We start from the raw sequence: 15314 nt of genomic DNA, 5'->3' as shown, positions 1-15314 counted from the left end.
CGACTGGAGGACGTTGATGTCGTTGTCCGACCCGGCTACCCCAAAATATGCATGTCAAATCCACAACCGGTAGTCGGCTACGGCTTCGAGGATCGTCGTGGGATTCTTGCCTTTGAAGTCGGTTGTGTAGTGCCCCCTTCTAGGCGGTGGGGCAGTTTTTGCACTTCCAATGCATGCAATCTATACTGCCCAAAATCCAGGGAAACCCATGCACCGTCCCGTGCATATCCATCAGATCCTGGCAGTCTTGGGGGTTAGGCTTCCGCATGTACCTCTCCCTTAATATTTGAATGACGCCCTGACAAAAATACTTGAGACATTCGCGGGCAGTCGTCTCACCGATGTGGAGGTACTCGTCGAACATGTCGGCTGCGCCTCCGTAGGCCAACTGCCTAATTGCAGCAGTGCACTTCTGTATAGGCGAGTGACCGGGTCTGCCACTCGCATCCTCCATGAATCGGAAGTACTTGTACCGACGCCTAAAGCGTTCACGATACGCATAAATAGATCCCGGTGCATCCTAAAACGCCGCCGGAAGAAGTTGTCCCCAAAGTGCGGCTGCTCAGCGAAATAGTCGTCAAACAACTGTTGGTATGCAGCGACGTGGTCGCGGTGTACTACAACTCGATGCTGGATAGGGCGAGGTACCGTCGGCTGCTGCTGCTGCAAGGCCTCCCTCATCAGACGATTTATCTCAGTGGACGTATAGGCTCGTATCTCTTCGCGGATGCGTCGCGATACTTCATCATCCCGGCCACTGCCACCCCACCACTACCACTACCACTAGCCATTTCGAGATTTCGAGAAATGTAGAGAGAAAGAAGAGAAACTCATTAATACAAGTGGTGCGAATGAAAATGAACTGGAACGAGCTGTATATATAGAGTTTTAAAAAAAATTGAAAAATTCGGTCATCCGTCGGGTGCCCACAATAGCGGACGAGCCGACGGACAGCGGGACGGACGAGCGCCTTATCCGACGTATGAGGGGTCGTCCGCCGACCGCTCGCCGGTCACAATAGTGAACGAGCGCGACGGACGAGCGGCTCGCTGATCGCTCATCCACTATTGTGGATGCTCTTAAGCACTTAATACTGATTAAATTGTCTAATTCAGAAATACTACTAATAAATTTGGCAATGCTGAATCACTGAAAGATTTCTAAAACTATACCAAAAGTACAGAATTAATATGTAAATGGAGCACTGACCTCATTTTTCCCTTCAATTATTCCCACTCCCCTCTCTTGTTATTCCTTCTCAATTACTATTTCCGTCCATGAAAAGTTATCTTATCATAGACGATAAGAATTTTATTACAAGCTAATAAAATAAAATAAAATAAAATAAAATAAAATAAAATAAAATAAAATAAAATAAAGATAAAAAGTTATGGGAGAAATTGATCGTAGATTATGGGAGAGATTACATAGTTACTTATAATTAACGATGTCAATTTAGCCCGCAACACATGGATTGGCCGAATAGTCCGCCAAATTTATAGGGATAGGGCTGAAAATTTTCAACCCGATAAAATTGCAGCCCGATTAGCCCGCACCCGATTAAATCGCAACTCATTAGGGCCAGACCCGAAAATCCGATGGGCTGGCCCGGAAACCCGATAAAATTTCTATTGTTCTATTTGTTTGACTCTAATTCGACACTTCATTGATTATTTTATAATATAGATTACTGAAAAAATAACTTTCCATTTTATATATTAAATATATAAATTATATATTAAGTTTTTATTAATATAATAATAGATAACTGAATCATTTTATATATTAAATATATAAATTATATATTAAGTTATTATTAAAATAATAATAGATAAATGAATTAGAAACTTCAAATTCACTAAAAAATATATTTAAATTTCGAAACATGCTTTAAAATTTCTTGATATTTATGTTTTATTTTGCATAAATCTCAAATATTAGTATTTGATCATATTTATGTTTGAGTTTAAGCATATATCTCAAATTTATCATAATTAAATATTTTACATTTTATAAATATAACTAATTTCTACCATTATTTATTGGATTGATCGCATGTTAATTTTATTGGTAGCAACCCGATTAACTCGATGGGCTAACCCGAAACCCGAGCTTTTAGGGTTAAGGTTGAACTTTTATAACCCGGAAAAATCACAACCCGATTAGCACGCACTCGATTGACCCGCAACCTGAATAAGGTTGGCCCGAAACCCGATGGGCTGGCCCGATTGATATCCCTACTTATAATATTACAAAATGAAGTATGTAATGTACATATTAAAAAAATTAGCTGTAAAATTCTATTGGCAGATTATAGACCATTAGACGCTGAAAGCTGGTGATATAAGATTGGTGGTAGCTAGTAATTAGCAAATAGTTTGGAATTAATTACAAATTTAACCTATTTTATCACTCAAGTTTAGCATTTTGATTAGTTGCGTCAGTAAACATAAGCGGGTCGAGTCGGGGGAGAACAAAAAAAGCGAACCTTACTGAACACATACAAACAAAACTCGCTCTCTCTTTCTCCGGCGACATTTTTCCGGTATGTAAAAATCCGGCGATTTCACCGATTTCTTCCATCGTGGCGTGTCTCTTATTTAGAGTGTCCTGCTTCTGTTCACATCTAAAACCGCTACTTTAATTTGCGTGATTGATTTTTCGCATTGTTGGAGCTTGGCGTTGGAAGAGTTGTAGTTTGAGGCGTTCACGTTTATCGTTATCGGAGTCTCTCCGGTGCTTCATTTACGGTTTTGTACTTGTCGGATCTTGATTCCCGGAGGTGAAGAAATGAGCCGAATCCGATTCTATCGTTTTGTTCTGTTTTTTTTCTCTTGGTGCAGCTTTCTCCTATGATTTATGAATAAATTCATGGACTTCTGTTTTTTTGAAGTAATGTTCAATTTCTTCAATTTACCTTTCCCCTGAATAATTAACTTGCTTTACCACTGAATGTGGTGTTCCTCGGGCTTACTTTTTGCATCCGAGTTTGCCTTTTGCCTAAATTTGTTATGGAAAGCTTATGAATTAAGCTCAAATGTGAGCTTTCTAAAAATATTGATCAGTTAAAGTAAGGGAAATTGGTATTCTTAGTTGTATTTCAAGTTTTTTTGGTTAACTCTTTTTCTTATCTTTTTGTGTGGGTGAAAAAGTGTGGTAATGTTAACATTTCGTAGTTTTCTGTTTCAGAGCAATAAGCCTTACTTTTTTCTTTATTACCCTCAATTTGCCCTCTTCCCTTTCTCTTTAACATTGCCAATTTTTTAGGGAAATCATTCAATTACAGTTTAATTTGTCAGCCAATTTTTTTTTCTTATGCTTTTTTTTTAATTTTCTGGGTGATGGGGGGTTTCTGTTGCGGCGGTGGTTATATTTTTCTAAAGTTGCTTTTCTGTTTTCAGATTAAAAACTGCAGATTCTGAAGTCCTTCCCTTGCTGGACATCTACCTTTTTCTGGGTATTACTTTCTTGCTTTATGTATTTAGCAGGGAGGTCCACCGTTTCAGTCTATGTTATATGGTTTAGATATTATTTTTACCAGGTATTGACATGAATAGTATTTCAAACAATGGCAAAACTAGAAACTTTGAAAAGACACATCCAGGATACTTAGGGAGAATGGTGAACCTGTTCGAGTTGAACATTGGTGTATCTGCAGACAGACTTCTAACTGATAAACCACATGGAGATGGTGCACACTCTATCTACTTGAAAGTTCTGTTATGTTTTATACTGAATTCTAGAGTTCTCATGCATGTGATATATACATTCTAAGAGGCCATTATATATGATTAAAATAACTAGATGGATTATATCTATTGCAGAGTTATCTTTTATTAGCCTCTAAATGTGGTTGTCTGTTACTTTTCTTTTGGTCTACCTAGTATTTTATAAATGGTTGCTGGGTTTTAAATTTGTTGCTGGTTGAATCTCATAATTTGAATACCTAATTCTTATTTGCTCTGCACAATCTGCCGATCTAATTTTCTGGGCGATACATCATCTAATCTGTATAAGTGTGGATAACCATCCCCCTTATAAGGCCTTTTAAGGGGTGAGTGGCCCATTTCTAATATGGTATTAGAGCGGGCCCAAGTAGATGATGGATTATATCTCTTTATCTCTTCTCTTGCCTACCCACGTGATGGAAGTCTGATGTGTCATTCCGGCCCACACGTGAGGGGGCATGTTAAAACTCTTAAATCTTGTCCCACATCGACTTGGTGAAGAAATCTATATAAGTGGTGAAGACAAATTTCTAATAATACACCTCTCTTCGTGGGCCACCCTTAACTTAATTTTTCTTCTTTTATTAAGGGGCCATTGAATTGAAGTTTCATATTTTGTAGCATTTCTCCTTTAGCAGACCATAATCTGATCTTGCTGAATTGCATAATTTCAACCTATTTGCAGGTTCACCTGTCTCAAGAAGCAGATCAGATGTATCAAGCATGGGCCATTCTCTTGATCAAATTGAAGAAAAAGTGGTAACAGGACTATTACTATGTAATTATATGGAAAATATTTTCTTCGCAATGTTTTCCAGATTTTACATGGACGATATATTTTATTCTTGTGTGTGGATTGCAGATAGTATCTGAATATCTGGACACAATTTCAAACAAAAAAACAAATACGACACCTGTGAAGAAGCTCATTGCGCAAGAGATGTGTAAAGAAGTAGACTCCAGAAACAGGCCACCTAATTTAGTTGCAAAGTTGATGGGGCTTGATCCCATTCCACAACATGAACCTGGCGCAGCAACGCAAAGAAACCACTCTAAAGGTTACCCTCGATGTCATTCAGAGATACCTATGAGTAACTGGGAACAACAGAATGGACTTTCTCATTATGTAGAGCCAGATGAATTCAAAGATGTTTATGAAATATGGCAGCAATCAAAGAAATCAACACGGAAGGGAAGACATGATGAAACTACAAAGGACACAAAGCTGGCTTTTGTCCGTCAGAAATTTGTTGAAGCAAAATGCCTTTCCATGGATGGAAATCTTCGCCAGTCTAAGCAATTCCAAGATGCGTTAGAAGTTTTGAATTCCAATAAAGACTTATTTCTTAAGTGTCTGCAGGAACCGAATTTTGCAATTTCACATCAACTTTACGATTTGCATTCAATTCCTCCTCCTGACACAAAGCGTATCACTGTTCTTAGACCTTCAAAGATGGCTGGGAATCATGATGTTGCTGCTGGGAACAGAGAAGAAAAACAAACGGATAAGTGTGCCTTTGTTCATCTGAATGGCTTGGAAAAAGGCCATCTGGGGAATTCCCCTTCTGCAAGTTGGAAGAATTATGAAACTCCTACCCAACCGACTAGAATAGTTGTTCTAAAACCAAGTCTTGGAAAAATTCTTGATGATAAGGCTGTGGGCTCTCTACAATCCCAGTCAGCAAGGGTGCATGGTGAAGAGTTTTTTGGCGAAGAAGAAGACAATGATAATCAGGAATCCAGAGAAATTGCAAAAGCAGTTACTCAGCAAATGCATGAAAAACTTGGTAGGCACCACCGAGATGAAACCTTGATTTCGTCAGTTTTTTCTAATGGCTATGTCGCTGATGAAAGTTCATTCAATAGATCAGAAATTGAGTATCCAGCTGGTAATAGTAGTGATTCAGAAGCTGTGTCACCTTTGTCTAGGCACTCCTGGGATTATATCAATAGGCTTGGTAGTCCATTCTCGTCCTCCTCTTTTAGTAGAGCATCTTATTCTCCAGAATCGTCAGTTTGCAGAGAAGCAAAGAAACGTCTTTCTGAAAGGTGGGTCATGATGGCATCTAGTGGGAGCTGTCAAGAACAAAGACATGTACGGAGAAGCTCGAGTACATTGGGTGAAATGCTTGCTCTGTCTGAGACAAAGAAGGTAGCTTCACCTGAGGAAGGAGGCAGTTCCAATCAAGAATCAAAGGATGCAAATTATCTCTTACTCAGTGAACAGAGGACAAACAGAAATGTGAATAGTTCAACAATAAATCTCACCAGGTCAAAGTCTCTGCCTGTATCATCTAATAAGTTGGGAACCAGGCTACATGCCTTAGTTTCAGTTTCTCAGAAGGATAAACTGGAAATTTCGGAGGACAGGAAAATAAGTAGTTCGAAATCATCATTGAAAGGGAAAGTTTCAAGTTTTTTCTCCTCGAGGAACAAAAAGAGTAGTAAAGAAAATTTCCTTGTATCTGACACCAAAGATGAATGCCCCTCTTGTCCTGCAGACATTATCAGCGGTAAAACTGAAAGTCTTGTTGGCAAAGGGCATGACTCTGAGCCAGCTGATCTGCTGGGGTCATCAATTAAGGCTTCTTCTTCAAATCCTATCTTCAAGAAGGGCCTGATATCTCCGGAGGTAATTTTATCATGTAATATGCATGATTGCTTCAACTGTTTATCCACGTGATTCTTACTGTGTGTTTACAGGTGCAAGATTAGTTACATGAAATATGTTTCAAAGTTTTAGCAGATGCAGTTGTATCATCAATCATGCTTAAGTGCTTCTTAAAACTTTTTACACCTGTTTTCTATGAATTTCTCCTAAAATCTTGAAGAAATTCTTATGGCTTCCACCAAGATGATAATTGTACTGTTTTTATGAGAGAACAGATAGTGTTGTTGCAAAACTCCAACTGGCTTTGCTATTATGAAGTTTGATCATGATTGAGAAACTAAAGGATCATGGGTAGGGGACCGATGAGGTGGAAAATTGCTTACAGAGGCAATAGAGATATAGCTAGTGAGGAAAGAAATACACAGAATTAGTAACTTGTGATGATTGTTTATTAAGTTTTCCTAGAGCTTTGGCTTATTGGACACATGCAAATTTGTTTGTTTCAGACAAAATAATTGCTGTGCGCTTTATTCTTGTGACCGAGTACTTTATATTGCAGGAATATACTCTTATTATCTTATAGGTTTTGACTAAGGATTTTTTTTTTCTAAACTGCCAACTGTACACTTATTATACGTTCCAACATTTGCAGGCAGAGTTGTCTGTATCAGAACCAATTGTATTTGCAAATTTCACTGAAAATCAGGACCAGCCTAGTCCAGTATCCGTCTTAGATCCACTCTTTGAGGATTGTGATAACACGAAGAAAGTGTTCTCCCATTATGGCAAGCCCGATCAACATGGTACAGTCGATGTTGCTTGAATTTTGCAATTGCTGCAGTTTTCCTTCTTTGATAGTATTGGTTGTTAATTGTTTTATCCGACCATCTTTTTTCAGGATATGAGTTGCCACATGCAATTAGTTCAAACTTAATTGATAAATCACCACCTATTGGTTCTATTGCTCGTACCCTATCATGGGACGACTCGTGCATGGACACAGCTTCATCATACCCCGTCAAGGAATCCTCAATTGCCCAAGGAACTGAGGAAGGAGAGCGAGAATGGGTTCTTCTAGTTGAGACATTACTCTCTGTAGCTGGGTTGCAGGGTGAGGTGCAATCAGAATCATTTCTGGCAAGATGGCACTCGCTGGAAAGCCCTCTGAATCCATCGTTGAGAGACAAGTACATTGATCTAAACGAGAAGGACACACTGCAAGAGGCCAAGAGGAGGCAAAAGAGATCAATGCAAAAGCTTGTGTTTGATTGCGTAAATGCAGTGTTAGTGGACGTAGCAGGATACGGGCCTGGTCCCACCCAACGAGCCACTCCAAGCATCAAGTCCAACACTAACATGCTGGACAGTGCATCGCCAACGGTGTTGGATGAGGTGTGGGTTCGGATGAGTGGCTGGTTTAGTGGTGATGTCGAGTGCGGTGACGGGGGCAACAACATGGTGGCTGATAGGGTCATGAGGAAGGAGGTGGTGGACAGTGGGTGGGTAGATCATTTGAGATTGGAGATGGATAATTTGGGTAAGGAAATTGAAGTGGAGTTGCTGGAAGAGATTGTGCAGGAGGCAGTGGTTGAATTGACAGGTAGAGAGTGACGATGCGTTTTTATTCTTTTAGCAATGTATTTATGCGCACTTATTATTATTATTATTATTATTATTATTATTATTATTATTATTATTATTATTATTATTATTATTATTATTATTATTATTATTTGTTTCAAACGAGAATGGTCCCCCCACCCCATCTCCAATTGTTTAGTTAAGTGATGCAACTTGTCCCCTATATGCATATGATCCCATAATATGACCTACTCATTCGGTCTTGAGTCACTCTAAGGCTATCTCCATCCGTAACCATCATCCAACCTAACCCCAATCAACTTTTTAATGAAATATTCATTTATTTATCCTTCACATACACAACCCTCACTCAATTCAACCCTAATCAACTTTTTTACTTTCATCAGTGACTCCAACCTAGCCCAATTAAATATTTTCTTTTTCATATATTTTATATTAATATTTTGATTTATAATTAATTTAAATATATTAAATAATGTCTAAAAATTATAATAAAAAGGTATATGATTCAAATTTAAAATAGAAAATGTTAGATATTCAAATAATTAAATCACAATATAATACTAAATTAAATTAATAACTAAAAGTAATAAAAATATTATAAATTCACAATGTTCAAAATATTCAAAATGTGATTATCTAAAATATTTAGATTTCATATTTATAGTATACAATTCTAAAACATGTACATAAATAAAGTAGTGATTAATCAATAATTAATAGTAAATAAAAAAATTAAAAATAATAATACATTGAGCCAATAAAAAATAGATATGTGTCATTTGCCCTCCACTTTATGTTGGGCCGGCTGACAAGACCCCAAATTGGAGGTTGGGTTGGGTTATTTAATTTTTACTTAATTTTTTTCTTTCTATTTTGTCTTATGTGTTTGCCCACCGTCTCAAAGTCACCGATAGGGATGGTCGAATTGTAGGCACGGGTTTTAAGAAAAGTAAAGAATAGTGAATTAAAAAGGTTAGTGGTATATGGTGCCCATTTTTTAATATTGGTTTTATAATAAAATGTGAGTGAAGTGAGTTAGCGGAATGTGAGACCTACTTACTATTTATGGTAAAAAGTAAAATGTGACTCTTATTATGGGACGGAAGGGGTATATTATTTGTATAACTGGTAGAAATATGATGTGTTATAAAGCATAAATGTCACTGGTTGTGAGTTTGGATCCTTCACCGTAGTCTCTCTATCTCTAGATAAATTCCTCTACAATGCCCCTATTATAATATGATGAGAGGGAGACAAGAGTCCGCACGGGCAGCGCAGTTGGTTGCGGAGGGGCAGAGTTGCAAGAAAGGACACGAATCGATTCTCACTATTGCTGTGTAGTTGTTTTGGGAGGTGGGCTTCTGGCAGGACAGTAGGTTTACGACCCTCCCACTTAGCGGCCCACTGCTTACCCTGGTTGAACACCCCTCACAATACTGCCGAGATTTGAGGGGTTCTTGGGGTTGGGGTTTAACCTTTTGCAAGAAGAGATGGAGACAAGAGATCTTTATGCAGTTGATAGATCACTTGAGGTTTTACTGTAAAAATAGAAATGCACAATGCACCAAAAGATGCAACGATAGCATACAGTGAGACATATGTTGAACTCTAAACAGCTCAATATCAGACGTTCAGTTTATGAGATTCAAAACAGAAAAGCCAAGAAAAATGTGCCGGCTCACACTGTTTCGATCATTTAAGCCTAGATATATTTCTTGAATAATTGGTGATATACAAATCTGATAACTCAAGTAATGGCTGATTCTAAGTCGAAATGACCTCTTCATCTCTGCCATTATTCATCCCCAAATTCAATTCATTTTTTTTGTACACACCTAGAACCCTACTCTCTCACATACAAGACACCAACATCAACGTGAACACGAACGACGACCTCTATTTCGACAATCTCAGTGGTAACTTACACCACAACACCGTTGAATTCATGATATCCTCCGACATATGGCGCCGAGGACGATGTTTGGGGGAATAAACTTTACGAAGTTAACGACCAAAAACTATTCGAATCCAATCAACTCAGTCTGGATTAGCTGGGAAATTGAAAAAACAAATCAATAGGCTGGGTTTTGCTTTTCAATGAGCTCTCTCCAACCAGAGAGAGATAAAGAGAGTTGAGTTAGTGTAAGAGCATCCGCAATGGCGGACTTCCGCGCGGATGTCAGACCGGCGTACGCGACGTCCGCGCGGGACGTCCGCCATTGTGCAACTGTTCAGCGGATACGGACGTCCGATACGGACACCGCATCTCCGCGCCTTTTCGCTGGCATCCGTCGGGACGTCCGCCATTGCGTTGACTCCCACGGACGTCGGTGCGGAATTTCCAATTTTTGCATTATTATTTTCTGAAAAAATTCTATAAATACGTCTCGTTGCATTTCATTTCATTCGCACCACTTGTTTTAACAAGTTTCTCTCTCTCTAAATTTCTTTTATATTTCCGTAATGTCTGGTAGTGGTGGTGGTGGTGGGCATTATGAACACATGATGCGGATGATACACGCACGTGTGCGGGAGGCCGCGGAGATGGAGGAACAAGCTGCCTCGGCGCAGGCGGTGCCTCGACCCATCCATCGTCGCACTATAGTGCCACGGGATCACCTCGCTGTCCACAGTCGGTTGTATGAGGATTACTTTGCGCCAGAGCCACGATTTGGGGAGAACCTATTCCGGCGACGGTTTAGGATGCATCATTCGCTCTTTCTGCGTATCGTGGGCGCTTTGGAGCGTCGATACGGGTATTTTTGGGTGCGGGAGGATGCGGCTGGTAAAACCGGCCACACGCCGATTCAAAAGTGCACTGCCGCAATTAGGCGGTTGGCATACGGAGGTGCGGACGACATGTTCGACGAGTACCTCCACATCGGCGAGACGACTGCCCGCGACTGCCTGAAGTATTTTTGTCAGGGCATTAGGGAGATGTTCGGGGATAGGTATCTTCGGAAGCCTACCCCCGAAGATTGTCAGGCTCTGCTGGATATGCACGAGAATCAGCACGGGTTTCCGGGGATGTTAGGCAGCATAGATTGTATGCACTGGGAATGGAAGAACTGCCCCGCTGCCTGGAAAGGGATGTACACTACTGGTTTCAAGGCCAAGAATCCTACGATGATCCTTGAAGCAGTAGCTGACTACCGGCTGTGGATTTGGCATGCCTATTTTGGAGTAGTCGGGTCTAACAATGACATCAACGTCCTCCAGTCGTCGCCCCTCTTCAACGACCAGTGCATGGGCGTCGGTCCGGCCGTCAGTTTCGTCGCCAACGGCAACCAGCGCAGTATGGGCTATTATTTGGCGGATGGGATATACCCGATGTGGCCCGTCTTTGTGAAGACGATCAGATGCCCAATGGATGAAAAGAAGATATATTTTGCGCAACGTCAGGAGGCAGCGCGCAAGGATGTGGAGCGAGCATTTGGTGTGCTCTAGTCTCAATGGGCGGCAGTAAAGAATCCATCACGGCTGTGGTATGTTGACAGCATCGCCGCCAGCATGTACGCATGTATTATCATGCACAACATGATCGTCGAAGATGAAGGCCTAGCGCTGACCGATTGGGCCAACGATGATGCTACGGCTGCGGGTCCAAGCCACGGCGTAGCCACTGGCAATGTACGCATGGGGATACCCCATGACGATATCGAGCGAGTCCGTGCATTCGCCGACATGCGCCAAAAACAAGCTCATGTTCGACTCCAGAACGATATAATTGAAGAAGTATGGCAGCGGAGGGGTCGTCGTTGATGGAGTTTTTAATTGTTGAAATGTATTTTTTTATTTTGGTGAAATCTACTTTTCTTATTTTTTAATTAATGAAATTTTTATTCCGTATTCGTTACGAATTTTTCTTCCGTAAATTGCTTAATTCCGTAAATTGTTAAATTTGTGAATTTGTGATTTTTTTTAATGTGGGAAGTCTGTCGGGATGTCCGCCACTGTGCAGTGGGATGTCCGTATGACGTGGCATCCGCAGTGGGAAGTCCGTATGACGTGGCAGGAGGTGTTTTTGGGATGTCCGTGGGGATGTCCGCCGGGACATCTGCACCACTGCGGATGCTGTAATGTAGTCGTTGGTAATTATGAAGGGATGAAGAAAGTGGAAAATGAAATTGCCTTTTTCGGTGGTATTTTGTGGGGTGAATAGGATAGAGATAGATTCAAGTCAAAACACTCTAAGAAATATACTCTGGGGTGTTCGGTTGACAAGATTAAATCTCATGATTAAATATGTATCATGTTTGGTTCATAAGATTGAACCCCACAACTTAATCCTAGATGGATGATAATTAGTCATAGTCTCCCCCTCCAACTAAAATAATCTCACAACTTAATCTTAAATGAATAGTCTCATGATATTAGTCATGGCAACCGAACTCCACCTTCGTATTCTCCGACAACTACAAATCGGAGGGTAGCAATTGGAATAAGGAAAAAAAAGGAGGGGTTTATGGTCTTTTACCGTCATTGAGGAGGCCCAAATAGGATGGAAAACTGGCTCACTGAACAACTGATTCGTTTCAACAATGGTGGGCCATGCCCTCTCCAATTCTGCGAAAAAATTGCACAAGTTATATATCTTGCCAAAATAAAAAATGGCTAACAGACTAACGGGTTATAGCGCAGTCGGCAGCGCAGAGCTGTGGTGACCTTGAGGTCACGGGTTCAAACCCCACCACCCGCTGGGAGACTTTCACCTTAATCCGCAAGCCCGGCCGAGCAGGATTAATCCGATTCCGCCGAAGACAGATTCAGAACACCTGTGGTCAATAAAAAAAATAGCTAACTGAACGAGTCCTTAGTTTATGTCTTGTTTGTCTTTACTTGTCTCTGTGTTGTTGTCCAAGTTTTTAACTAAGATATGAATGAGATAAATGTTAATATTAAATTGTCATGGGCCGCAAAATTAAAATGAAGATTATTATTGTTGGTTTATGTTTTGTTGTTAAGCCAGCAAGAATAAAAACAAGATAAAAATAGAAAAGTGTTTGGCAGCCGAAATTATTTCGTAGATTAACAATGAAAAGTTACGTTTTTGTCCAAATTTCCTCTGGCCAATTTTCACTATACAATTTTAGGGGTTAGACTTAATAAGATTTAATAGTGTTTGATTTTAGCTTGATATTTCTATATTCCTATAAATTGATTATTTGCAATTCCATAGTTTTTATAACAAAAAAAACATAAAATAGGTTCAAAATACAAGGCACAAAAATTGGAGTCAAGATGTCAACCCTGGGTTGCTAGAGTTTGGGATTACTATTAATTTGTAGTAGGGTTGTTGAACGTGAACTTCTTTAATTTAGTTATGATTTTCTTTTCTTAATAGTTCTTGTCTTTGGTGATTATTTTATCTGTGTTGAGTTTAGCAATAAAATTTAATTTGGGAATTGTCTTAATTCTAAAGTCTCTTTAACATAGAATAAGGAGCAAATAAAGATAAAGAACTTTTCGCGCTAGAATAGAAGCTAATCTAATGCTTAATATTCGCCTTGTAGGAGTGATATGTTAGAAAGTAGTAGAACTTAGGAGATATGATAGCGATTGTAAAATCAATCCGAACCAAATTAGGAGTAGTTATTATTCTTTGTTGTGTTATTCTCAAGGTTTACTTTCTCGATCTTTTTTGCTTGAGTCCTTTGTCTAAACCTATAAAACCATAAATATACCGCTTTTTAGTAGTTTTAATTAGTTTTAGCAATTAATCTCATTTCTGTAGGTTTGACACCTTTTGTAATACATGCACGTCTGTAAACTTTTAGAAGTGGTTTTTTTAGGGATTTATAACTTTTTTTGTGAACTTAATTTACACTCTAAAAATTACAACAGTACACAACATTACTTTTCTTTTTCCCTTTTTTACTTTATCCCTCCAACTCTGTTAACATGATGTAACATGATGTAATCTATACTTCCCAAGAGTGTTTGAATATGCCAACTCTGATAACATGATGTAACATGATGTAATCTATACTTCCCAAGAGTGTTTGAATATGCCCTTTAATTACCCCCTCATTCGTCCCACGATAAGAGTCACATTTTGTCATTTCGGTCCGTACCACTAAGAGTCACACTTCACTTTTACCATATATGGTAAATAGGTCTCAAATTCCACTAATTCACTTATCTCACATTCTATTATAAAATCAATGTAAAAAGTGGACCCCATATTCCACTAACCTTTTCAACTCACTATTCTTTACATTTCTTAAAACTCGTGCACACACCAAATGTAGATTTAAATCGTGCCCACGCCACATTTCTTAAAACTCCGTGCCCACTTATGTGGGACGGAAAAAGTAACTCGCAAATAATAAGATGTAATAGGGTCAAAGTAGTTAGCTAAGGAATTCATGAAATAAAAATCATTATTATGGATATAACATAGCTAAGAAGGGTGACATAATTTCATCTTTTATCATTAAAATATGTATGTAGATTTAAGCATACAAGGAGCATGTTTTGAAAATGTACATAAATGCAGCAACACAAAAAAGAATTAAAGGTTCAAATCTCACAAGGTATTACGATCTCCAACCATTTATACTAAACTCAAATCCATTTTTGAGTATGAGTTACGCTAAAAAATAATTTTACTCCAATCATTTACTCAAAACTCAAACCCAAAAGAATATTTCATATTTACCTACTTTTTATACCTTTTCAATTATACCTACATACTTATTTAAATTACATATTAATCCCACAATATTTTATCAATAATTTATGTAACTTAAATATCTATACAAAATTTTCTTATTAATATATTTATGTATTAAATATACTCTATATTAAAAAAATTACACTACTTTTAAAATTAAAATACACTAAACATACTATAATAAAATTCAAATATAAATTGAAATACATTTAAAGATATCGTAATTATATAAAACATATCACGATAAACATAAAAAAATAGCTCAAACAACTTCTAAACTATCAATACATAATTGTAACGGTAAGCAATAATAACATGATTTTTTAGACAATATTCGTTCCTATATTAATAAATTTATTAGTTATTATTTGCAAAAAGAAACACAATTTATTATATTATGATAGCCTCTACTTGCTAATTCCTTAATTATTTCTCAATGGAAAAATGTTTGCAAATTCCATGAATATTTATGTGTAAATAGATTTCCTAGTACAACCCTAACCTTACTCAATATGTGCAAATTATGGCAGGCTAAATCAACTATCTCAAAATAATAAGGACTATTATGTAATATCTCAAATTTTTTTTATTAGATACTCAATTTTGGCGTTTACTCTAAATCTGGTGTTGATTCATTAAAAAACCAAAAATAGATTTAGGTATGGTGTATGGTTGGAGAACTTTTTTACACCAA

The 15314-nt window shown here is 38.3% G+C and overlaps 1 protein-coding gene across 6 annotated transcripts; it reads left to right on the top strand.

The window, feature by feature from the left end:
• The first annotated feature begins 2431 nt into the window (after nucleotides 1–2431).
• Nucleotides 2432–8082, top strand: LOC121744757. 6 transcript variants are annotated; one of them, XM_042138380.1, is made up of 8 exons: nucleotides 2454–2545; nucleotides 2676–2782; nucleotides 3402–3457; nucleotides 3542–3691; nucleotides 4414–4487; nucleotides 4591–6360; nucleotides 6992–7142; nucleotides 7238–8082. In XM_042138380.1, exons 4-8 carry the CDS (start codon nucleotides 3550–3552, stop codon nucleotides 7948–7950), a joined length of 2850 nt encoding a protein of 949 aa, XP_041994314.1. In that variant the 5' UTR covers nucleotides 2454–2545; nucleotides 2676–2782; nucleotides 3402–3457; nucleotides 3542–3549; the 3' UTR covers nucleotides 7951–8082. The 6 variants fall into 6 exon arrangements, with proteins under 6 accessions (XP_041994317.1, XP_041994313.1, XP_041994318.1 ...); XM_042138383.1 differs by having other exon boundaries at nucleotides 2432–2782; nucleotides 3582–3691; XM_042138379.1 differs by having other exon boundaries at nucleotides 2432–2782.
• The last annotated feature ends 7232 nt before the right edge of the window (nucleotides 8083–15314 follow it).

The sequence above is a fragment of the Salvia splendens genome, chromosome 8, assembly GCF_004379255.2.
Source record: "Salvia splendens isolate huo1 chromosome 8, SspV2, whole genome shotgun sequence".
NCBI lineage: Eukaryota > Viridiplantae > Streptophyta > Magnoliopsida > Lamiales > Lamiaceae > Salvia > Salvia splendens.
The sequence above is the reverse complement of the archived record's forward strand: the minus strand, read 5'-3'. Positions and strand labels throughout refer to the sequence as shown.

Excerpts from the sequence above, each read along its gene's own strand:
- LOC121744757 (XM_042138379.1), top strand. The coding sequence starts at position 3,550 with ATGAATAGTATTTCAAACAATGGCAAAACTAGAAACTTTGAAAAGACA. Across the intron at positions 6,361-6,991 it reads AGGGCCTGATATCTCCGGAG|GCAGAGTTGTCTGTATCAGA; the intron begins GTAATTTTATCA and ends CAACATTTGCAG. Across the intron at positions 7,143-7,237 it reads TGGCAAGCCCGATCAACATG|GATATGAGTTGCCACATGCA; the intron begins GTACAGTCGATG and ends ATCTTTTTTCAG.